Genomic DNA, 22,147 nt, shown 5'->3' with positions numbered 1-22,147 from the left:
AACATAACTGGGCCAAAAATATTAGCTAGAGGAATTAAAATCTGGGGCTTTGGCATCAGGTGTGCTACAGCCCACACGGATGTCCGATGTGGGGCTGCTGTTTAGTATTGTGAGTTAGATTAGTTTCCTGTTATGACTGGAACTGAGTATTTACCAAATCTGCAAGCAAAACACTTAACTGACTTTAGTTGCTCAAGACAAATTAAACCAGAAGGATTTTACACACTGTACTGCTCTGAAAACAGAGGATGTGTGACAAAGAGCTGTGCAACAAGGAGTTGAATGGGACTATGAGCAGTACTGGATCACAGGAGCAGAGGTTGTTAGGGGTTGGAAAGGATCTCTGGAGATTGAATTCAACCCCCCTGCCAGAGCAGGACCATAGAATCCAGCACAGATCACACAGGAACACAACCAGATGGGGCTTGAAAGTCTCCAGAGAAGGAGACTCCACAACCTCTCTGGGCAGCCTGTTCCAGTGCTCTGTGACCCTCACAGTGAAGAAGTTCCTCCTCATGTTGAGGTGGAACCTCCTGTGCTGTAGTTTATATCCGTTGCCCCTTGTCCTGTCACAGGGTGGAACTGAGCAGAGCCTGTCCCCTCCCTCTTGACACCCAGAAAAGCTGTGTGGCTTTTTGACTCTTGATGCAGCAATAATAAAACCTGGCCTGAGCAGCTCTGATAGCTGAGGAGGTATCAGTGTGCCTAGGAAAGGAAGAGTGGGATTGAACTGTTGTGTTTCAGTCCAGCTGTGATATTTTTTTTTTCTTTTTCCCAGTAAAACCTTTAGTAGAGCTATGCTGGAGCTTCCTGCAATGAATGAATGTGGCACAGAGAACTGAAAAGATAACACAGGGAACCCCACAAAGCCTTTCACATTGAAGCCACCTGCTAAATTGCTGCTTTTATCCCTGGATTTCAAGTAGCTGCTTTGCTCAGGGCACTTTCTCACTTGCATGAAGGGCACATCCCATAAGGAAAAAAAAGTCTTCAGTGTTTGAAGGGCAACTTTTCATGTATTGAAGAATAATGTTGAATTGAGCTCGTTTGAGCAGTGCTGCTGTACTGTCTCCAGGCCTCTCACTTCATTCTGGAACTGGAATGGTCTTTCATTCTAGTGATGTTTTGAAATAGGCACAGACATAAAGTGGATGAACAGAGCAAGAATAACATTTTTGCTTTTGTTGGATGATTATGGATACCAATCCACTTGAAAAGGTAAAGAACAGGGATGGTGCATACAGAGAGCTCTCCAAGTACATTAAATGCACTGCCCTGCTGCCAGAGCTCCCTTTACACAGGCCCTCCATGTAAAGAGAGCTTAAAGCAAGAGCATCTGACTTTCCTCCCATATCCAGTGAATGCCCGGAGTTGGGTTCCTGTTGCAATTCTTGTGACAAATACCATGCAGAGTCACACTTGTGTCCCTGCTTCTGTCCATCTTTTGAGGGAACCTATGTTCCATGCCTCTGTAATTTTTTCTTCTCTTTTTCCTCAGCTAGGGTGAGAAGAAAAGAGTATGCGGGCAGCTATAGCTGTGTCTCATAGAATTGGTTTAGTTGGCAGAGATCTTTAAGATTACCAAGCTCAACCATTGACCCAGCACTGCCAGGTCACCACTAAACCATGTCCCTCAGCACCACATCTAAACAGTTTTTAAAACCCTCCAGGGCTGGGGACTCCACTACTGCCCTGGGCAGCCTGTTCTGGGGCTTGACAACCCTTTCAGGAAAGAAAGTTTTCTTAATGTCCAGCCTAAACCTGCTCTGGTGCAACTTGAGGCCATCTTCTCTTGTCCTGTTGCTTGTTCCCTGGGAGAAGAAATCAGACTAACACACCCAACAGGATACCTGGGAATAGGGCTAAGATTTTGAGAGTAACCATCACTTCCCAACAAAGATGTAGTGCCCTCCCAGTGCTCTCCATTGCCACCCCAGAAAAGAGGCAACTAAGGCTTCTGTTTTCATGGAATGCACTGGGTTGGAAGGGACCTCTGGAGGTTTGCCTCTGAAGTGTTGCAAGCACCCCACATTGCTGTTTATGGGCTGCCCAGGGAGGTGGTGGGGTCGACCTCCTTGGAGGTGTTTAAGAAAAGCCTGGATGAGGCAGTTAGTGCCATGGTCTGTAGGAAGACAGCAAACCTTTGCACAACTTTGGAGAAGGCTATGTTTTGTCTTTGAGTTGGAAAGAATGCGAACACCTTGTAACTGAAGAGAGAGACTAGGCAGAAGTTGACTGGATATGCTGAGAAGCTTGTTTGTCAGGATTAACCTGTTGTATGCTTTGCTTGGACCCAAGTCAGTGAAAGGATAGCCAGTTGGGATGTGACAGCTCTGTATTAGAGCTGGTTTGGTTGATTAGTTAGGGTTGGGTGATCGGTTGGACTTGACGATCTTGGAGGTCTCTTCCAACCTGATTGATTCATTGATTGATCGATCTCTTGCCTCGCAGAGGGAGAAGCTGAAGCTGAGTGGCTCCAGGATGCAGGTCTGTCCAACCTCCTTGGGGAGCATGCCTCAGAAAATGACAACCTGGTGCTGCTCTCCACCCTGACCAGGACGCAGGCTGCCGCCGTGCAGCGGCGGCTGGACACCTACTCACGCTCCCGCAGGAGGAGGAACAAGCAGCCCGTGCGCGACGTCCGAGACGTCTTCGGAGTGGTCAGCTCAGAGGTACGGTGCCAGTTTTAGGCTGTGCCTAGGGAATTCTCCACTGTGATGAAGTTTTAAGACTGTCTTTTTAATTTTTCTTCACAAAGTTCGAGCAGAGAAAGCTTGCTGTGTTAAGAAGTTGCTACAAATCCTGCAGAGCCATAAGCTTCCTAGGGACTGCTGGAAGACTTCTGGATGGCATCTTAGCACTGCAGCCTCATGCAGCACTGCTGGCGTTTGGGGCCCTCTTGTGTTTTCATTATTTCAGTGGCATGTTAAATCATTGTGAGCAAAAGAAAAAAGAGAGACCTTCCTGAGTTCAGTTCTGCTAAGCTGGCCTTGTCCAGCTGTACTCCTGGAGAAGGACTAGCCACTGCCCTTTGTTTTTTTTCTTTTTATTCTTTTTTTATATTTTTTTTTTTAGTTTTTCCTCGTTTTTCCTCTCTCTCGTTTTTCCTCTCTCTCGTTTTTCCTCTCTCTCGTTTTTCCTCTCTCTCGTTTTTCCTCTCTCTCGTTTTTCCTCTCTCTCGTTTTTTCCTCTCTCTCGTTTTTCCTCTCTCTCGTTTTTCCTCTCTCTCGTTTTTCCTCTCTCTCGTTTTTCCTCTCTCTCGTTTTTCCTCTCTCTCGTTTTTCCTCTCTCTCGTTTTTCCTCTCTCTCGTTTTTCCTCTCTCTCGTTTTTCCTCTCTCTCGTTTTTCCTCTCTCTCGTTTTTCCTCTCTCTCGTTTTTCCTCTCTCTCGTTTTTCCTCTCTCTCGTTTTTCCTCTCTCTCGTTTTTCCTCTCTCTCGTTTTTCCTCTCTCTCGTTTTTCCTCTCTCTCGTTTTTCCTCTCTCTCGTTTTTCCTCTCTCTCGTTTTTCCTCTCTCTCGTTTTTCCTCTCTCTCGTTTTTCCTCTCTCTCGTTTTTCCTCTCTCTCGTTTTTCCTCTCTCTCGTTTTTCCTCTCTCTCGTTTTTCCTCTCTCTCGTTTTTCCTCTCTCTCGTTTTTCCTCTCTCTCGTTTTTCCTCTCTCTCGTTTTTCCTCTCTCTCGTTTTTCCTCTCTCTCGTTTTTCCTCTCTCTCGTTTTTCCTCTCTCTCGTTTTTCCTCTCTCTCGTTTTTCCTCTCTCTCGTTTTTCCTCTCTCTCGTTTTTCCTCTCTCTCGTTTTTCCTCTCTCTCGTTTTTCCTCTCTCTCGTTTTTCCTCTCTCTCGTTTTTCCTCTCTCTCGTTTTTCCTCTCTCTCGTTTTTCCTCTCTCTCGTTTTTCCTCTCTCTCGTTTTTCCTCTCTCTCGTTTTTCCTCTCTCTCGTTTTTCCTCTCTCTCGTTTTTCCTCTCTCTCGTTTTTCCTCTCTCTCGTTTTTCCTCTCTCTCGTTTTTCCTCTCTCTCGTTTTTCCTCTCTCTCGTTTTTCCTCTCTCTCGTTTTTCCTCTCTCTCGTTTTTCCTCTCTCTCGTTTTTCCTCTCTCTCGTTTTTCCTCTCTCTCGTTTTTCCTCTCTCTCGTTTTTCCTCTCTCTCGTTTTTCCTCTCTCTCGTTTTTCCTCTCTCTCGTTTTTCCTCTCTCTCGTTTTTCCTCTCTCTCGTTTTTCCTCTCTCTCGTTTTTCCTCTCTCTCGTTTTTCCTCTCTCTCGTTTTTCCTCTCTCTCGTTTTTCCTCTCTCTCGTTTTTCCTCTCTCTCGTTTTTCCTCTCTCTCGTTTTTCCTCTCTCTCGTTTTTCCTCTCTCTCGTTTTTCCTCTCTCTCGTTTTTCCTCTCTCTCGTTTTTCCTCTCTCTCGTTTTTCCTCTCTCTCGTTTTTCCTCTCTCTCGTTTTTCCTCTCTCTCGTTTTTCTCTCTCTCTTTCTTCTGTTTTTCCTCTCTCTCGTTTTTCCTCTCTCTCGTTTTTCCTCTCTCTCGTTTTTCCTCTCTCTCGTTTTTCCTCTCTCTCGTTTTTCCTCTCTCTCGTTTTTCCTCTCTCTCGTTTTTCCTCTCTCTCGTTTTTCCTCTCTCTCGTTTTTCCTCTCTCTCGTTTTTCCTCTCTCTCGTTTTTCCTCTCTCTCGTTTTTCCTCTCTCTCGTTTTTCCTCTCTCTCGTTTTTCCTCTCTCTCGTTTTTCCTCTCTCTCGTTTTTCCTCTCTCTCGTTTTTCCTCTCTCTCGTTTTTCCTCTCTCTCGTTTTTCCTCTCTCTCGTTTTTCCTCTCTCTCGTTTTTCCTCTCTCTCGTTTTTCCTCTCTCTCGTTTTTCCTCTCTCTCGTTTTTCCTCTCTCTCGTTTTTCCTCTCTCTCGTTTTTCTCTCTCTCGTTTTTCCTCTCTCTCGTTTTTCCTCTCTCTCGTTTTTCCTCTCTCTCGTTTTTCCTCTCTCTCGTTTTTCCTCTCTCTCGTTTTTCCTCTCTCTCGTTTTTCCTCTCTCTCGTTTTTCCTCTCTCTCGTTTTTCCTCTCTCTCGTTTTTCCTCTCTCTCGTTTTTCCTCTCTCTCGTTTTTCCTCTCTCTCGTTTTTCCTCTCTCTCGTTTTTCCTCTCTCTCGTTTTTCCTCTCTCTCGTTTTTCCTCTCTCTCGTTTTTCCTCTCTCTCGTTTTTCCTCTCTCTCGTTTTTCCTCTCTCTCGTTTTTCCTCTCTCTCGTTTTTCCTCTCTCTCGTTTTTCCTCTCTCTCGTTTTTCCTCTCTCTCGTTTTTCCTCTCTCTCGTTTTTCCTCTCTCTCGTTTTTCCTCTCTCTCGTTTTTCCTCTCTCTCGTTTTTCCTCTCTCTCGTTTTTCCTCTCTCTCGTTTTTCCTCTCTCTCGTTTTTCCTCTCTCTCGTTTTTCCTCTCTCTCGTTTTTCCTCTCTCTCGTTTTTCCTCTCTCTCGTTTTTCCTCTCTCTCGTTTTTCCTCTCTCTCGTTTTTCCTCTCTCTCGTTTTTCCTCTCTCTCGTTTTTCCTCTCTCTCGTTTTTCCTCTCTCTCGTTTTTCCTCTCTCTCGTTTTTCCTCTCTCTCGTTTTTCCTCTCTCTCGTTTTTCCTCTCTCTCGTTTTTCCTCTCTCTCGTTTTTCCTCTCTCTCGTTTTTCCTCTCTCTCGTTTTTCCTCTCTCTCGTTTTTCCTCTCTCTCGTTTTTCCTCTCTCTCGTTTTTCCTCTCTCTCGTTTTTCCTCTCTCTCGTTTTTCCTCTCTCTCGTTTTTCCTCTCTCTCGTTTTTCCTCTCTCTCGTTTTTCCTCTCTCTCGTTTTTCCTCTCTCTCGTTTTTCCTCTCTCTCGTTTTTCCTCTCTCTCGTTTTTCCTCTCTCTCGTTTTTCCTCTCTCTCGTTTTTCCTCTCTCTCGTTTTTCCTCTCTCTCGTTTTTCCTCTCTCTCGTTTTTCCTCTCTCTCGTTTTTCCTCTCTCTCGTTTTTCCTCTCTCTCGTTTTTCCTCTCTCTCGTTTTTCCTCTCTCTCGTTTTTCCTCTCTCTCGTTTTTCCTCTCTCGTTTTTCCTCTCTCTCGTTTTTCCTCTCTCTCGTTTTTCCTCTCTCTCGTTTTTCCTCTCTCTCGTTTTTCCTCTCTCTCGTTTTTCCTCTCTCTCGTTTTTCCTCTCTCTCGTTTTTCCTCTCTCTCGTTTTTCCTCTCTCTCGTTTTTCCTCTCTCTCGTTTTTCCTCTCTCTCGTTTTTCCTCTCTCTCGTTTTTCCTCTCTCTCGTTTTTCCTCTCTCTCGTTTTTCCTCTCTCTCGTTTTTCCTCTCTCTCGTTTTTCCTCTCTCTCGTTTTTTCCTCTCTCTCGTTTTTCCTCTCTCTCGTTTTTCCTCTCTCTCGTTTTTCCTCTCTCTCGTTTTTCCTCTCTCTCGTTTTTCCTCTCTCTCGTTTTTCCTCTCTCTCGTTTTTCCTCTCTCTCGTTTTTCCTCTCTCTCGTTTTTCCTCTCTCTCGTTTTTCCTCTCTCTCGTTTTTCCTCTCTCTCGTTTTTCCTCTCTCTCGTTTTTCCTCTCTCTCGTTTTTCCTCTCTCTCGTTTTTCCTCTCTCTCGTTTTTCCTCTCTCTCGTTTTTCCTCTCTCTCGTTTTTCCTCTCTCTCGTTTTTCCTCTCTCTCGTTTTTCCTCTCTCTCGTTTTTCCTCTCTCTCGTTTTTCCTCTCTCTCGTTTTTTCCTCTCTCTCGTTTTTCCTCTCTCTCGTTTTTCCTCTCTCTCGTTTTTCCTCTCTCTCGTTTTTCCTCTCTCTCGTTTTTCCTCTCTCTCGTTTTTCCTCTCTCTCGTTTTTCCTCTCTCTCGTTTTTCCTCTCTCTCGTTTTTCCTCTCTCTCGTTTTTTCCTCTCTCTCGTTTTTCCTCTCTCTCGTTTTTCCTCTCTCTCGTTTTTCCTCTCTCTCGTTTTTCCTCTCTCTCGTTTTTCCTCTCTCTCGTTTTTCCTCTCTCTCGTTTTTTCCTCTCTCTCGTTTTTCCTCTCTCTCGTTTTTCCTCTCTCTCGTTTTTCCTCTCTCTCGTTTTTCCTCTCTCTCGTTTTTCCTCTCTCTCGTTTTTTCCTCTCTCTCGTTTTTCCTCTCTCTCGTTTTTCCTCTCTCTCGTTTTTCCTCTCTCTCGTTTTTCCTCTCTCTCGTTTTTCCTCTCTCTCGTTTTTCCTCTCTCTCGTTTTTCCTCTCTCTCGTTTTTCCTCTCTCTCGTTTTTCCTCTCTCTCGTTTTTCCTCTCTCTCGTTTTTCCTCTCTCTCGTTTTTCCTCTCTCTCGTTTTTCCTCTCTCTCGTTTTTCCTCTCTCTCGTTTTTCCTCTCTCTCGTTTTTCCTCTCTCTCGTTTTTCCTCTCTCTCGTTTTTCCTCTCTCTCGTTTTTCCTCTCTCTCGTTTTTCCTCTCTCTCGTTTTTTCCTCTCTCTCGTTTTTCCTCTCTCTCGTTTTTCCTCTCTCTCGTTTTTCCTCTCTCTCGTTTTTCCTCTCTCTCGTTTTTCCTCTCTCTCGTTTTTCCTCTCTCTCGTTTTTCCTCTCTCTCGTTTTTCCTCTCTCTCGTTTTTCCTCTCTCTCGTTTTTCCTCTCTCTCGTTTTTCCTCTCTCTCGTTTTTCCTCTCTCTCGTTTTTCCTCTCTCTCGTTTTTTCCTCTCTCTCGTTTTTCCTCTCTCTCGTTTTTCCTCTCTCTCGTTTTTCCTCTCTCTCGTTTTTCCTCTCTCTCGTTTTTCCTCTCTCTCGTTTTTCCTCTCTCTCGTTTTTCCTCTCTCTCGTTTTTCCTCTCTCTCGAAGATAGTCATCCATTTTCCAACTCCTCTGCCAAATCCTCTAATTAACATTCTTAATTTCACAGCAGTCTTGGAGCCCTAAGCTGGAGCAGCATTTTCTTAAGACTAGCAGACAGGGCCAGAGTTTATTCTGCCAAACTTGGGTCATCTTATAGTAGCTTCTGCTTTGTGTAGGTAAGCAATGTTCTGGTTTGTTTTTCAGGAGACAGCAGCAGACAAAGAAGTGCCCAGCAAAGATCAGTTGTGGCACAATCTACGGACTTTGAGTGTACAGAGAAGTAAGAAGGAAATTTTGTTTTAGTTTTTTTAAATGTAGAAGGGGACTGAAAGGAGTGGGATCTGAAGTAGGGCTGGAGCTGGATGGGAAGTTACACTGCTCTGGGCTCTGGATCATTGATCTTGTTTGTGAGTTTGTTTTTGAATGCATGGTTATCCCCAGCTGTGGATTTAGTAGACTCTTCCAGGCTCAAGTGTGGCCAGGAATTGCTGCCCAAACTGATAAGTCTTCGAGAAAGCAACTAGTAGATGCAAATAAAAGCAGTCTAGCAAGGATCATGTGGTGAAATCCCCTAAGTGCTGCACACAGCTGGGTAAAGAGAAGTTAGCCATAGGTATGTCCTTTGATTTAAGGCCATGCTTGTGTCTTACCAGTGACCTGGTGATGAGAGCTGTAGGGTTATAGCTTTAAGCTAATCTTACCTTAGTAATGAGTCTCAGGGCTGTGCAACACTTTTCAGGTGTTGATACAGTGTTGGTCCCCAAATCTGTCTCAGAGTGCTCTTTTTAACACACTTGCTCTCTAAGCTTCCCCTTCTGATTTGCTGAAGTTCAAGATGATTTCTCCTCTGTAGCAGACAGCCAGGATTACTCCTGCACAGTCCGAAGCACTGGGAAAGAGGAGGCATTCAACATGGATGTTGCCTACTCAGAGCAAGCAGCTGTCCTGCTCAAGGGATCATTCCAGCCTGAATCTAGGAGGTCGAAGGATGGAAATGCTCTGACTGTAAGCACTGAGGGAATTTTCCCTGTTAGAATTTGTTTGTCTCTTCTTGTGGAGAGGGATGCAAAACACTTGATTCAGCTGCATGATCAGCTGTTGGAAACATCCTCTATGGATAGTATTGCAATGGGTCTGTAGTAGGTAGGTGTTTTTGGACAGGTGCTGCTGTTATCCTGGGTTGTTTCCACTGAAAAGAGGAGAATAACTGACCTTTCTTACTCCTAATTCTACCACTTTTCTTTCCTGCAGATGTACTGGGCTGCTTCCAAAATTCAAGTAGATTAGAGTGGGTACCAGGCTGTCTTTAATTTAGGTAAATTAGAAGCTCCAATATGATTAAAGAGCCAATAGCAACAAAAGGGAGATACATTCAACGCTGGGTGGACTAAAAGCAGGGGTAGCTTTGGCCATCAGAAAAATAAACAGACACCAGGTTATGGCAGGGAGTGGTAAAAATGAAGCAGAACTTGGTAACTGGTGGGATTAGTAGAGATTAACTTGCATTGAACCTCCTGTGTGTGTGTTTTCCCTTAGAAATTTAAGATCCCCAAAGGCAGACTAGGAGTGACCAAGATTGGAGATCTATCTGCTCAGGACATGAAGAAGATCCCCACGCTGGCCCTTATCGAACTGACAGCTCTCTGTGATGTTCTGGGGTTTGAGTTGAAGAGAAACAAAGCAGCAAAACTGAAAACAACAGGTTGGTTGTGTGCCGTCTTTAAGGGCTTTTGTAGTGCCTTCTGTTGGTGGTGGTTTTTGTTTGGTTTGGGTTGGGTTGGGGTTTTGTTTTTGTTTTTTTTTTTTTTTTTTTGCACTGATCTTCTCCTAGGTTTGTGTTTTAACCAGAGGAGGTCTTCAGTAAGGAACCTTGTGGCAGATGTGTTTTGATCAGAATTTCTCCTGGGAGTCACTGGATCGTGACATCAAGACCTGGCACCATGTTTATGTCAGACTATCAAATGCACTTGGCCTATTTAACTATTCCTTTCTTTCTCTAGTATTTCCACCTACAAAATGTCACCTGAGCCTGCAGTGGGGGATATATCCTTTACACCTGTCCTAGAGGTGATGCAGACTTAGAACATGTTGTTTCTGTTGTAGAGAAAAGGCTCTTTGGAGTTCCACTCAACACCCTGTTGGAAAATGACCAAAAACTTCTCCCCAACACCAAGGTCCCTCTGTTACTCCAGGCAGTAAGTTTCTCTGGTTTCATTCTCACTTCTGATCTTCAGAGTCAGGAAGCCTGTGATAAGGAAGGGCTCATCCTCTGTACCTAAGAGCTTTCTTTTCCCCTCCTTTAATAGCTGCTATCCTGCTTGGAAAAGAGAGGACTGGAAACAGAAGGCATTTTGAGAGTTTCAGGGTCCCAGACCAGAATCAAGGTATGAGTGCTTAACAGTGTTTGAAAGTGTCAGAGGTGTTCAGGGAGTGTGTTGCTGAAGCAGGTATCTAAAGGACCTGAATTGTCTCATCCTTCCCCAGTACTAGAAATGTCCATTGCTGGGAGATTTGGGTGGCTCTGCTGCAAGGGTCTTTGCTCTCTTGACTTGATAGGCTGGTCCTCCTAGTGCTCAGCTAGAGAATTTGCCTTGTGTTTGCTTATTAAAGCGTGTGATAAATTTTTCAAGAGTCTGGAACAGAAGCTGGAAAGGGATTTCTACACTGGCCTCTTCCGCTGGGATGAAGTCCACCAGAACGATGTCTCTGGGCTGCTGAAAAGATTCATCAGAGAGCTGCCAGCCCCACTGCTGACAGCAGAGTACCTCCCTGCTTTTGCTGCTGTCCAGAGTAAGTCTCTGCTTTAACCCTCTAACATCAGTTTGTGTTTATCTTGTGAAGCTCTGCTTGTCTTGTGCTCCTCTGTCAGGTGTGGGGTGGGAGCCTGTGGGTGTGATGTGATGGTTACGCAGAGCACGACATGAGCAGCAGCCAAACTCAAGTCTGCTGGGTGCTGTGTGTCAGCCTGAGGGTCAGAGTCACTGGGGCTTGGTTGTGTACATCTTGGGTAGGAGCAGTGTCCTGGGCTCTTAAATTGTGTTGGGTCTTTGGAGGCTGTGAGGCTGCTGCCATGACTTCGGACAACTCGATAGACAATGACATGGCAGCTGGCCAAGGTTGCAGAGTCTTGGCTTGTCTGCAGGCAATGCAGTGGTCTTCAAACTCCTTATTTTGAGGTTTGTGCCCCAATGGATGGTTTGAATCTGTTAAGCTCACTTTTTACTTAAGTACACAACTCTTTTTGCTCAAGAAATGGGGACGAGTGAGGTCTTTTGATGCCCTTCAAGGCATTAGACTTCCTGGTAGCAAATCTCCAAAGCGAATCAGCCATTTGTCTGCAACAGAGGCAATTCACAGGGACAGTATGAACTTGATTTACTTCTGTAAAACAAGGTCTCAAGTCCTAGAAGATAACCACTGAAATAAGTAATTGCCTTATTTCTCGGGGGATTCCCACACTCAAAAGGAACAGTGTCAGAAGCCTGAATCCTCTGGAATGTTTCCCATTCTCCTTTTAGATATCCCAGACCTGAAGCAGAGGTTGCAAGCTCTAAACCTCCTGATCCTGATTCTGCCAGAGCCCAACAGAAACACTCTAAAGGTAACTTTACTTGTGCTGGATTTAACTGGGAAAACACAATCCTCTTCCAGGCTTTTATTCAAGGAACCTTACCAGCTGTTGTAAATAATGTACATCATGCTGTTTGTTTTGTTTCACTGACCTGAGAAGACTGTCCTAGTAGTACAAATTGGTCACTGAACTTCCTGGCTGGAGGGATAGGATTTGCTGAAGGACAGCAACACAAAAAGGCTGATTTGAATGATCTCTCCAGCCATTACCACAGCAGTTTCTTGAGCACTAATGGTAATGGATGTCTGAAGTCTCTTCCTCTCCCTTTTAGGCTCTCCTTGAGTTCCTCAGCAAAGTGGTTGCCAGGGAGAACAACAACAAAATGAACCTCTGGAACGTTTCCACAGTCATGGCCCCAAATCTCTTCATGCACAAGGGGCTACCAAACAAGATTCCTGAAGGGAAGGAGAAGCAACTGGCAGAGGGGGCAGCTGATGTCGTGAGGATGATGATCCACTACCAGGATTTGCTCTGGACAGTGAGTTGTGGCAGGTGTTGTGTGGCATGGTGTGGCAGTGTCTTGGTCTGGTTAGACTTGGGGTAAGGGAAGGGAGAGTCTTGGAAATTTCATTGGAATCATAGAATCAGGGTTGGAAGGGACCACAAGGATCATCCAGTTCCAACCCCCCTGCCATGGGCAGGGACACCTCACACTACATCAGGCTGGCCAGAGCCTCATCCAGCCTGGCTGCAAACACCTCCAGGGATGGGGCCTCAACCACCTCCCTGGACAACCCATTCCAGGCTCTCACCACTCTCATGGGGAAGAACTTCTTCCTCATGTCCAGTCTGAATCTCCCCACTTCCAGCTTTGTTCCATTCCCCCCAGTCCTATCACTACCTGAGAGCCTACAAAGTCCCTCCCCAGCTTTCTTGTAGCCCCCTTCAGATACTGGAAGGCCACAAGAAGGTCACCTCGGAGCCTTCTTTTCTCCAGACTGAACATCCCCAACTCTTTCAGTCTGTCCGTATAGGAGAGGTGCTTCAGCCCTCTGCTCATCCTTGTGGCCCTTCTGTGGACACATTCCAGTATGTCCATAGCCCTCTTGTAATAGGGGCTCCAGAACTAGATGCAGAACCAAATGTCCATAGGCAAAACCTTGAGCTGAATTCCAAGCCTACTTGTATTCACAGCATGTAGATATTTTGTCTAAGGACCTTCATAAAGTACTGCTTTAGGTTGTTAAATGGCATCCTCATGACTGCTTGGTTTAACTCCTATTTTCTCCTTCTCCCCTGCCCAGGTCTCCTCTTTTCTGGTAGCCCAAGTGAGAAAGCTGAACGAGAGCAGTAGCAAACGGTACCAGTTCTGCGACAGGAGAATTAAAAACCTGCTGAGGAAGATTCATGCTGATAAAGACAAGGTGGAAAAGAGCCAGGCAGAGGTGAGTTAGGGCTTGGGAAAACAGAGCCTTCTCATAAGTGTCAAATGCTTTCAGGAGGACTTGGACAGCTCTTGAGGAGTCTCACAGTATATCAGAGGTTGGAAGGGACCTCAAGAGATCGTCAGGTCCAACCCCCCTGCCAGAGCAGGAGCACAGAATCCAGCACAGGTCACACAGGAACACATCCAGATGGGTCTAGAAAGTCTCCTGAGAAGGAGACTCCACAACCCCCCTGGGCAGCCTGTTCCAGTGCTCTGTCACCCTCACTGTAAAGAAGTTTGTCCTCATGTTGAGGTGAAATTTTCTATGTTCTGGTTTGATCCCATTGTTCCTTGGCTTATCACTGTGAACCACCCAAAAGAGCCTGGCCCCCTCCACTTGACACCCCCCTCTCACATATCTATAGACATTGATCAGATCCCCTCTCAGTCTTCTCTTCTCAAGAATAAGTAGCCCCAGGGCTCTCAGCCTTTCTTCATAGGTGTGTGGGGGGGTGATGCTCTTTAAAGAGCAAGAGGGGAAAAATCTGCACATGAAAGGAGAAACACTTTCCCAGACCCTTTTGGCCAAGCTGTAGCAAAATCTGATCCCAATAGCAAGAGGAGTAAAGAAATGCTGAGCTGCAGAACACTCTGTGAAGATGCTGCATGGTTGCAGGAGAGTGGGGGAAAGCAAGCAGGTGCAGAAATGCTGGTCTTCACCTCATGTGAAGAGCAGAATTCCTGTCTCTAGATGTCCCATGTGTGTGGATGGCTGTGCCTGCCACGATAAAAGTAGACTTATTTTCATCAAATTAAAGCCAAGATTTAGGCTGCTGCAGCAGTATAAATGCTGCTGTATGGGAGGGAGCAAGGATGAGGTCCTTGCCACTGAAAAGGAGAGAAAATTTTCCACCAGAAGTTACTACCAGATCTGTTTGATTGTCAAAGTTGGGGAGAGATCCTTGGTATCAATCTGCCTTTTTTTGGTTGCCACTGACAGTTGAGTGAGGGTCAGTCTGTAGGAGCTAGGGAACATCACACAGTGCTGGATCTTAGTGTTGTGTAGCAGTGGTGATGCAACTGGGATGCTCTAAGGACAGATGAAGTTTGCAGGTAGAGAATTTTGAAAGCTGAAATCTGCAGGCCTGAAGAAGAGTTTATGTTCTCACAAGCCACTACATCCCCCTCCTTTCTATATGAGCTGGGATTATAGAATGCCAGTGTGGTGGGGGAAGAAAGGGGCCTTTGGAGATCATCCAGTCCAACCCTGCTGCCAAAGCAGGGGCAGCCCCAACAGGTTGCCCAGGATCACAATGTCCTGGTAGGTTAAGAATCTCTCCAGAGACAGAGACCTCACAATCTTGCTGGGCAGCCTGCTCCAGAGCTCTGGCACCCTCAAACCAAAGAATTTTTTCCTTCTGTTCAGATGGAACCTCCTGGGTTCCAGTTTGTGCCCATTGCCCCTTGGCTTACCGCTGGGCACTGCTGAAAAGAGTCTGGCTCCACCCTCTTGCTCCCCTGCCCTTTTGCTCTTGATGAACATTGATGAAATCCCCGTAGATGATGCACACTGAAGTTTGGCTGCTTACAGTGGCATGTCACTGTTGAAGGTGCTGATTTCAGAGAGGACAGCTGCTGCTCAGGCAGTCAAGCAGATGAGCTGATGCTTTGGAAGTGCTGTTTGCATGCTTCCCTTGGTCTCGGTGACCTGCACTGTTTTTTGCAGAGGGTTTAAGATTGCTTACTTACTGCAGTCAGACCCCATTAGAACAGTGCAATGTTCTCCACAGAAGGTGTGAGAAGCTACTTTGTGAAGGAGTTGATGAAAACAGCCTGGAGAAAACAGCAGCTGAACTGAGCTCAGGGAAGGATTTGCACTCAGGGCTTCCTGGTTTGCAGCTACCTTTCTGAGGCTCAGCAGCCTGTAACTCAGCTGCCTAAACTCCTCTTTCAGGCATTTAAATGGATTCCAGAGCAGTCTGCCAGCCTTGTGCACAGTGGTTGGTCAGGTTTTTTTGTCTGACAAATGCCATTTTCATGGGAGCTTGTGGTGCTGCCCCTGCGGTGCTGCCTTCGGACAGCAGAGAGCACCAGCGCACGCTGATGGAGAGCAGCCTTTGCCTCCCCAGCCAGCACCCAGGGGTTGTTTAGAATCCTTACCTTGAGGCTTCACGGGCTAGGGCTTTGGAGGGACCTCTGGGCATCATCTAGTCCTGCTAAAGCACTGGCACCCACAGCAGGTTGCCCAGGATCACAATGGCCAGGCTGGTTTGGGGTCTCTCCAGAGAAGGAGACTTTACAGCCTCTCTGGGCAGCCTGCTCCAGCAAAGGAGGAGACTTTACAGCCTCTCTGGGCAGCCTGCTCCAGCAAAGGAGGAGACTTTACAGCCTCTCTGGGCAGCCTGCTCCAGCAAAGGAGGAAACTTTACAGCCTCTCTGGGCAGCCTGCTCCAGCAAAGGAGGAGACTTTACAGCCTCTCTGGGCAGCCTGCTCCAGCAAAGGAGGAGACTTTACAACCTCTCTGGGCAGCCTGCTCCAGCAAAGGAGGAGACTTTACAGCCTCTCTGGGCAGCCTGCTCCAGCAAAGAAGCTTTTCCTCTTGTTCAGATGGAACCTCCTGGGTTCCAGTTTGTGCCCATTGCCTCTTTGTCCTTCTGTAACCTTCCAGCCTGGAGTATGTGTGGGATAAGCAACAAATCCAAATGCTCTGAACACCTGGCTGGGTGGGTTTAGTTCTTATACTCTCTGATCTATTTTGAAACTTGATTCTGTAGCTGACAGCAATCTTTCTTTTTAAGCACTTCCTTCTTTTTACCTTGTTCAGCCTTCCAAGATTGTGAAAGTCCACGCTTCCCTTCTCCTGAAGGATTCCCTAGAAGTCCATCTGAACAATGCAACCAGAGTTGCTGATGTCTTGAAGCAGTTTCAAAAGAACCTGTGCCAGAATGGCTGGAATATTGTTAACACTGTCAACCTTCTCAAGTGGTAAATGGCTTTTCTCTGGTTTGGTTTGGTAAAAGGAAAAAAAAATAATGACCAGGTGGCCTAGTTGCTACTTTCTGTCTGATGTGGTGGCACAGTGAGCCCTTAGGAGACTGCTGACCCCTCCTCAATTCTATGTTGTGGAAATAGCATGTTGGATGGGACAAGCTAATGTTAGTTCCACAGTGCTCAGGAGGTCAGGAGTGCCCTCTGGGCTGCTGGGTGGTGAATGAACTCTAGCAGGATGTGCACAGCCCTGCTGAATGGAAGAGAAGGTGGAATAATATTGGCCTTCAACACAAATCCTCTGTTAGCACTCCTGGAGGAAAACATCTACCTGTGGGAATTATTTGCAGCTTGTGTGTGTTCGTGTAGGAGCTTCCTAAATAAGCTCTGCAATTCCCTCCTGTGCTCCAGTGGTGAATTGCTGGAATAACTCAAAAAAAAAAAAAGAAAAAAAGATTTTTCTCTGTCATCATGCCTGAGGACTGTGTTTAGTAGGTAAAGACTGCATCTCCTGACTGTGTCTCTGGGCAGGAGATTGGCTGAATATAGGTCAGCTAGGACTAGTATCTCACTAACAAGCTGCTACTACAGCTGCCAGAGTCTTCCTGCAGATGATCTTCACTTTAACACACCAACAGTTCTCAAGTGATACTCTCAGTGAGCTTTGATTTTTGTGCCTGCTGCCTTCCTGTTGAAAAGTCAGTGTGTGTGTATGGTATGCTTCTCTCCAAGTGAGGAACATCTGCCTTACTGGGGGCTTTTTCAGCTTTGGGTGTCCTTTTCAGCAGCTGCACTGTTCAGAAGGATCAGCAATGCCTCCCTACCATGGCCTCTTGCTTCCTTGACCCTTGCTGATCTCTGAACCATAATCAATTTTGGGGAAGAAACATTACTGAATTACCTGACCTGCCTTTTGCAGAGCTTTGTTCACTTCATTGTGTTTTTTTTTTTTTTCTTCCTACAGTAACAATTCAGTGGACTGCACAAACTTGCTTCTATATGAAGTGGGAGGCAATATTGGTAAGTCTGGGTGGCAGCATCTGCACATTTATTGGAATGAAAAGGGGATTTGTCATTTCATTCAGAAAAGGATGAGAGGAAACAGCCTCTAGCTGCATCAGGGGAGGTTTAGCTTGGACATGAGGAAAAATTTCTTAGAACAGGCTGCCCAGGGAAAGCGTTTGGGGCAGTATCCCTGGAGGTATAGAAGTGCTGCTTAGGGATGTGGTTTAGTGGTGGACTTGACAGTGTGAGGTTTGTGGTTGGACTTGATGATCCTAAAGGTCTTTTCCAACCTAGATGATTCTATATCAGTTTTTTTTTTTTTATGCTTAACTTCTCTTAGGAGGAAATTAAAAAAGGATCAGAGTTGGAGTGGGCTCAAAAAGTTAAGACACAAATGAGCAAGTGTGTGTTAACCTCACCCACAGCAAGCAAGCTCTTGGCTTCATGGTTCACATGTCTCCCAGCCATCACTGCAAAGCCTTTACAGCATGACTATGTGGGCAGCTTGAAGCCAGGACTTCTAAAAATATGAATGGATCTTATTGAGAAGCTGCCTGTCAGGGAAGGTGGACACTCAAAGTCCAGAAGCCTTTGAGGATGGAGCATACAAAACTTTATCCATCTTGAAACCAAACCATACTCTCATTCCTTTAAACACAGCCTGCTGAGCTTCCTCTCCCCTCAAGGATAAAGATTCATGTTTGGAATTAAGTGTAGAGCTCAAACCCATAAATTGCATTGATCTAAGTAAGAAGCAGCTTCATCCTATGCCATCAAATGAGTTGATGATGTTCACGAGTCACTGATTTCTATTTGTCAGTAGGGCAATGCCATCAAGTGGAGAGAGGACTTGAATGCTGTGATTGCAGCAGCAGATTGGAGGGGGGTAGGGGTCTGAAAATGGGAAGGAATTCTTCTGCCCTGTCACAGCTGCTTCTGGAGACTGTTGGTTCCCAGAGGGCTTTGACTGCCCCTTAGAATTTCTCTTAGTAGCCATCTGTAGAACAAAAGCTTTGCCGTGGGAAGTAACTCATTCTCTGCATTTGATCCCAAATATATTTCGTTATGGTTTTCGAGTGCTGAAGTCCTTGGGTAGCAAAGCAGAGATAACCTTTCCACAAAGGTCAAAGCTTGGGCTTAGTGTAGTTGTAAGAAGCATTTAACAGAAATAATGTCTGAGTGGTTGTGATATTGACATCAATGTGAACAAAGACCAGGGTGTGTGGGAGGGAAATGAACATAACCCCCAAACCCTAGCAACTAGAGCACTAAGGATATCAAAAATGTTTGTTTGTTTGTCTGTTTTCTTCCTTTGAATCTGTTTTGCTAGGTGAACACTGCTTGGACCCAGACACTTACCTCTTAGACCTGTACCACATCAATCCCCATGCTGAGTGGATAATTAAGCAAAATCCATCTTATCCTCGAGTGTTCTAAGGACAGCAGGAGCAAAGTGAAGCAGTTAGTTGAAGTTTTTGGAAGGCATGGAGAAAAAGCTATGGAGGTGTTCCTGGTTTAGTCCCAGACTGGACAATGCTTGTGTCTTTGAAGGAAAAGCAGCTTTGTGTGCTTCTTCCATGACAGCTGGCTGTGAGTTCAGCAGCCTGCATGCCAACAGGGTGTTGAGAACAGGCAGCAGTTACTGTTGGGCAGCAGAATTTGCAGGGGGTCTGATGATTCTTAGCAAAATAACCTCCCAAGGCAAGCCCTGTGAGCAGAGCTGCACTGATTGTGCAGCAGAGCTGAAATACTAGAGAGGAAACCTCTTGAAGGTGTCAGTGCTGGATTTGTTCTTTCCTTTGGTGACTTCATGTCTTTGAGAAGAGACAGTCAAAGGCTGCAGTGGTACTAATGAGATCCCTTTGGTGAGATCCACTCTTGGCTCTTGCACATCACCAGAAGAATTTGTGCTCTTGGCTTTCACTGAGAAGATACTGCTACATTCTTTGAAGAGTGAAAGAGGATGCTTCCAAAAAGGCCAGAGGGGCTGTGAGGCCAACATCCTGGATGCAATGACTGCAGTTAAATACATGTATGCAGAAGAAAATAACTTCCCTTGGGAAAAGTATGGGATGGACAACAGCCTTTGAGATGTATGGTGTGACAGGAGATGTGCCTGCCCCACACAGCTCTGCTGGTTGCCATTGCTATGAGAGTGAACCATCCATTTATCTTGGTGGACAACCTATATGTCAACAGATAACCAAAGAAACGCTCTGAACTTAACTTGAGGTTAGTTATCTGACCTGGCCACGTGAACTAAACTTCCTTTGGGAAGACTCTGGGTGAATGCAGACAAAACAACCCCCACCACCACCACTAAGGTGTGCAGTGGCTGAAGTAAGAGGTCCATGCCTTTTCCTGGTCACACAGTGGGTACTGAACTGAGCCTTGACCACTGTGACTGCATGTTCTCATCCCACACAGCACAGTCTGGCTGCTGGAGAGCAGAAGGCTTGCACCTGGCATCGCTGCACAGTCATCCCCTGACCTCAGCTCAGAATCAGCTGTGCCTGTGGGAGAGGAGTGCAGAAGTGTTCTGCTGGAATACCTCACGTGAGGAACCCTACTCTGCAGCTCCAGGGGGTGGAACATGCACCCTCTCTGACAGTGCTGGTGGCTTTTTTTTTTTTTTTGTAGACTGTTTTTAAACACTTGGATATTTATTCCTGTGGCAGAAGCAGGGCTGCCCTGCAAGCATATGCTCAAAGTATTTCATTTGCCAGCTCCTAGCTGCACTAGAGACAGTCTCCAGTATTATTTCCTTTGATCAATGAATTTATCTCCATTGAACTTCCCCACCCTCTGCTTTTTTGACCTCAAGTTGATAATGTAGCTGTCCCCATTCAGTATCTCCAAGTCCTGGGCTCTGTTGTAAGGACACTTAATTCTGTGGTTTGTCTGTCTGTGTGGATAAATCCTCTTGGTGGACAAGATCCTCAAGAAGCAGTGAGCTGTAGTCCATGTTCATTCTAACCTGTTGTCAATACTGTGAGTGGTGCTGAGGTCTTCAGATGGATGCTTGTATTAGAGAATCTGCCTGATCCTGGTGGGATCACCTTCATTAAAAACCCACCTTCCAACCCTCACCCAGAACCCCAAAGTCAAGACTTCTTGAGGGTTTTGGGGGGGGTTAAATTGTACCTGAAAGGGTCTGCTTCTTGTCCTTGAGGATGGGTGACTTGTGGCTCTTGAATGATCAAGCTGCTTCAAAACTGAGCCTTAAAAATGGAGGACACCTATTCACCCATCACTTCTGGAGGTCTTTGTTGCAGTGGTGGAGCTTAGCAAAGAGTAGATGCCAGAGAGATGATGCTCTAAGAAATACCCAACAAACAGGTATCAGTGAGAGAGAGAGAAGGAGAGAAGAACCTCTTCCTGCTCAAAGATCCTTTGTAAGGATCACATAATGCTGTGGGGTTTTTCCACCCCTCATCTGCTGGGTGTTCTGTTGAACAGCTGGTTTGCATCCACCTGAGGGGACAACACAACATCACTGCTGCTGTGACAATGAACAAAGGGGCTCCAGGTCACACCAAACAATGTGAATCAGTGCTGTGAAAACAAGGTTGGTGGGAGAATCCCCTGAGACAAATATCAACTCTCAAATTGGAAGGAAGTGTGGAAAAAAAAAATCCCACCCCACAACCAATCCCTTTCCAGATGACGGTTATGCTTCTAAATTTTTCTTTCCTCTCATTGTTCCAAAAAGTAAGTATGATTTTTTTTTTTTTTCAGTCCCTGAGGTACAGCCTGCTTCTGAATGCTGACTGTTAATAACTTTTTTTTTTTTACAAAATTTTAATTCTGTATTTAAAATTCATTTATTCAACCAAACAATAAAAATGTAACAAAATCTCTTGGCTGCAGTTTCATTAGTGGCTGGGTTAGCCTGGCAAGTGCCACCAGGCCTGTGAATGCCAGCAAGGTTTGCTTCATGCCTGAAAAGGGGTCCACCCTTGGCAGGAGTTTCATGTTGTAGCTTCTGGAGAAGCTTCTGCTTTAGGTGATCATGTGAGGGAGATGTGAAAGAGTGATCCAGGAGGAGGAAGAGAAAGTCAATGTTGGGTGTAGAAAGCCCAGAGAAAGGTTAATGTGGCTGAAGGTCTGTAAGCACCAAGGATTCACTAATTACTTCTGAAGGCAGGAGAGGTGTTCTTAAGAGTATAAGCTTAAAGAAAGATGTCCATGGCCCAAAGGAAATCCCCTTCTCACCCCTGAGTCCCTTCTGTGCTGAGCTGTGCTCAGTGATGTGCATGCAAGTTGGCCATGGAAGACATGAATCCAGTCTGAATCTCTGGTTAAATTGTGAGTGATACTGCAGTGCTCAAGAGCCAGTGATGAAACGTGGCATAAATCCCCAGCAGCAGCCTGTCCAGGATTGCTGAGAAGAAAAGCAGGACTTGCTCTCCTCTCCAGAAACAGAGAGGAAGGGTAGAGGATCCAAGCAGCTTTAGAAAGCTTTCTGAGCAATTACCTGAGGAAAACATCAGCTTATCAAACTCTCTTCACCTATTCATCTTCAGTACTATCAAAGTACTAATCTCTTCCACCTCCAATAATGGGTTCAGTTTTGGGTCCCTCACTACTGGAAAGACATTGAGGTGCTGGAGCACGTCCAGAGAAAGACAAAGAAGCTGGGGAAGGGTCTGGAGCACAAGTCTTGGGAGCAGCAAAGAGGAAACTGGTGTCTCTTCTCCCAGGTAACAAGTGGTAGGACAAGAGGAGATGGCCTCCAATTGTGCCAGGGGTGGTTTAGGTTAGATATATTCAGAAAACTTTCTTCCCTAGGAGAGTTGTCAAGCCCTGGAGCAGGCTGCCCAGGGCATTGGTGGAGTCCTTATTCCTGGAGGGATTGAAATGCTGTGTAGATGTGGTGCTGAGGGTCAGGTTTTTTTTTAGTGGTGGATTAAGGATTTGATGATCTTAAAGGTCTCTAAAGCCTAAACAATTCTGTGATTCTATCACAGCTTACAACTTGTGCTGAAACAGAATTTTTTTTTTTTTTTGTGCTCACCCAGAGCTTTAAAATGCCTGAGGAGCACAGTTGTGTGTAACACACTCATGTTACCTCCTATCTCAGTCTCTGTACCTGCCTAGTCAGTGCAGGTGGAGAAAGTTGCTCTCATCCTGTGCTGATGACTCTCTAATAAGCCTTCTCTGGACACAAGAGGCAGTCAGAAAGTGGAATAATTGCCTTTTACTTATAACAAACCAGCAGAGCTGGCCCAGGGTTTCAAGAGAGACAATTAAAGATACTGCATTGTTTACTTCAAAAGGAGAAACAGACCTGGGGGGTTCCCTAATAGCCCTCCCAGCTCTGTGCCACGCTGGCAGAGCTCCTCCTCGTGGGTTGCATTAATTATGAGCCACTTATTATCCCTAATTATTAAGCTGGGGGGAGGT

The 22,147-nt window shown here is 45.8% G+C and overlaps 1 protein-coding gene across 1 annotated transcript in view; it reads left to right on the top strand.

The window, feature by feature from the left end:
- ARHGAP40 (Rho GTPase activating protein 40) overlaps nucleotides 1-18,178 on the top strand; it is a 29,990-nt gene extending 11,812 nt beyond the window's left edge. Inside the window, exons 4-16 of the mRNA XM_054391955.1 lie at nucleotides 2,452-2,672; nucleotides 7,955-8,030; nucleotides 8,604-8,755; nucleotides 9,287-9,452; nucleotides 9,854-9,945; nucleotides 10,057-10,134; nucleotides 10,381-10,540; nucleotides 11,269-11,351; nucleotides 11,653-11,859; nucleotides 12,626-12,766; nucleotides 15,573-15,733; nucleotides 16,701-16,756; nucleotides 18,072-18,178. Of these exons, the coding sequence (XP_054247930.1) occupies nucleotides 2,452-2,672; nucleotides 7,955-8,030; nucleotides 8,604-8,755; nucleotides 9,287-9,452; nucleotides 9,854-9,945; nucleotides 10,057-10,134; nucleotides 10,381-10,540; nucleotides 11,269-11,351; nucleotides 11,653-11,859; nucleotides 12,626-12,766; nucleotides 15,573-15,733; nucleotides 16,701-16,756; nucleotides 18,072-18,178 (1,700 nt within the window). The remainder of the gene's footprint in view (nucleotides 1-2,451; nucleotides 2,673-7,954; nucleotides 8,031-8,603; nucleotides 8,756-9,286; nucleotides 9,453-9,853; nucleotides 9,946-10,056; nucleotides 10,135-10,380; nucleotides 10,541-11,268; nucleotides 11,352-11,652; nucleotides 11,860-12,625; nucleotides 12,767-15,572; nucleotides 15,734-16,700; nucleotides 16,757-18,071) is intronic.
- The last annotated feature ends 3,969 nt before the right edge of the window (nucleotides 18,179-22,147 follow it).

The sequence above is a fragment of the Indicator indicator genome, chromosome 24, assembly GCF_027791375.1.
Source record: "Indicator indicator isolate 239-I01 chromosome 24, UM_Iind_1.1, whole genome shotgun sequence".
In the NCBI taxonomy this organism is placed as follows: Eukaryota; Metazoa; Chordata; class Aves; order Piciformes; family Indicatoridae; genus Indicator; species Indicator indicator.
The sequence above is the reverse complement of the archived record's forward strand: the minus strand, read 5'-3'. Positions and strand labels throughout refer to the sequence as shown.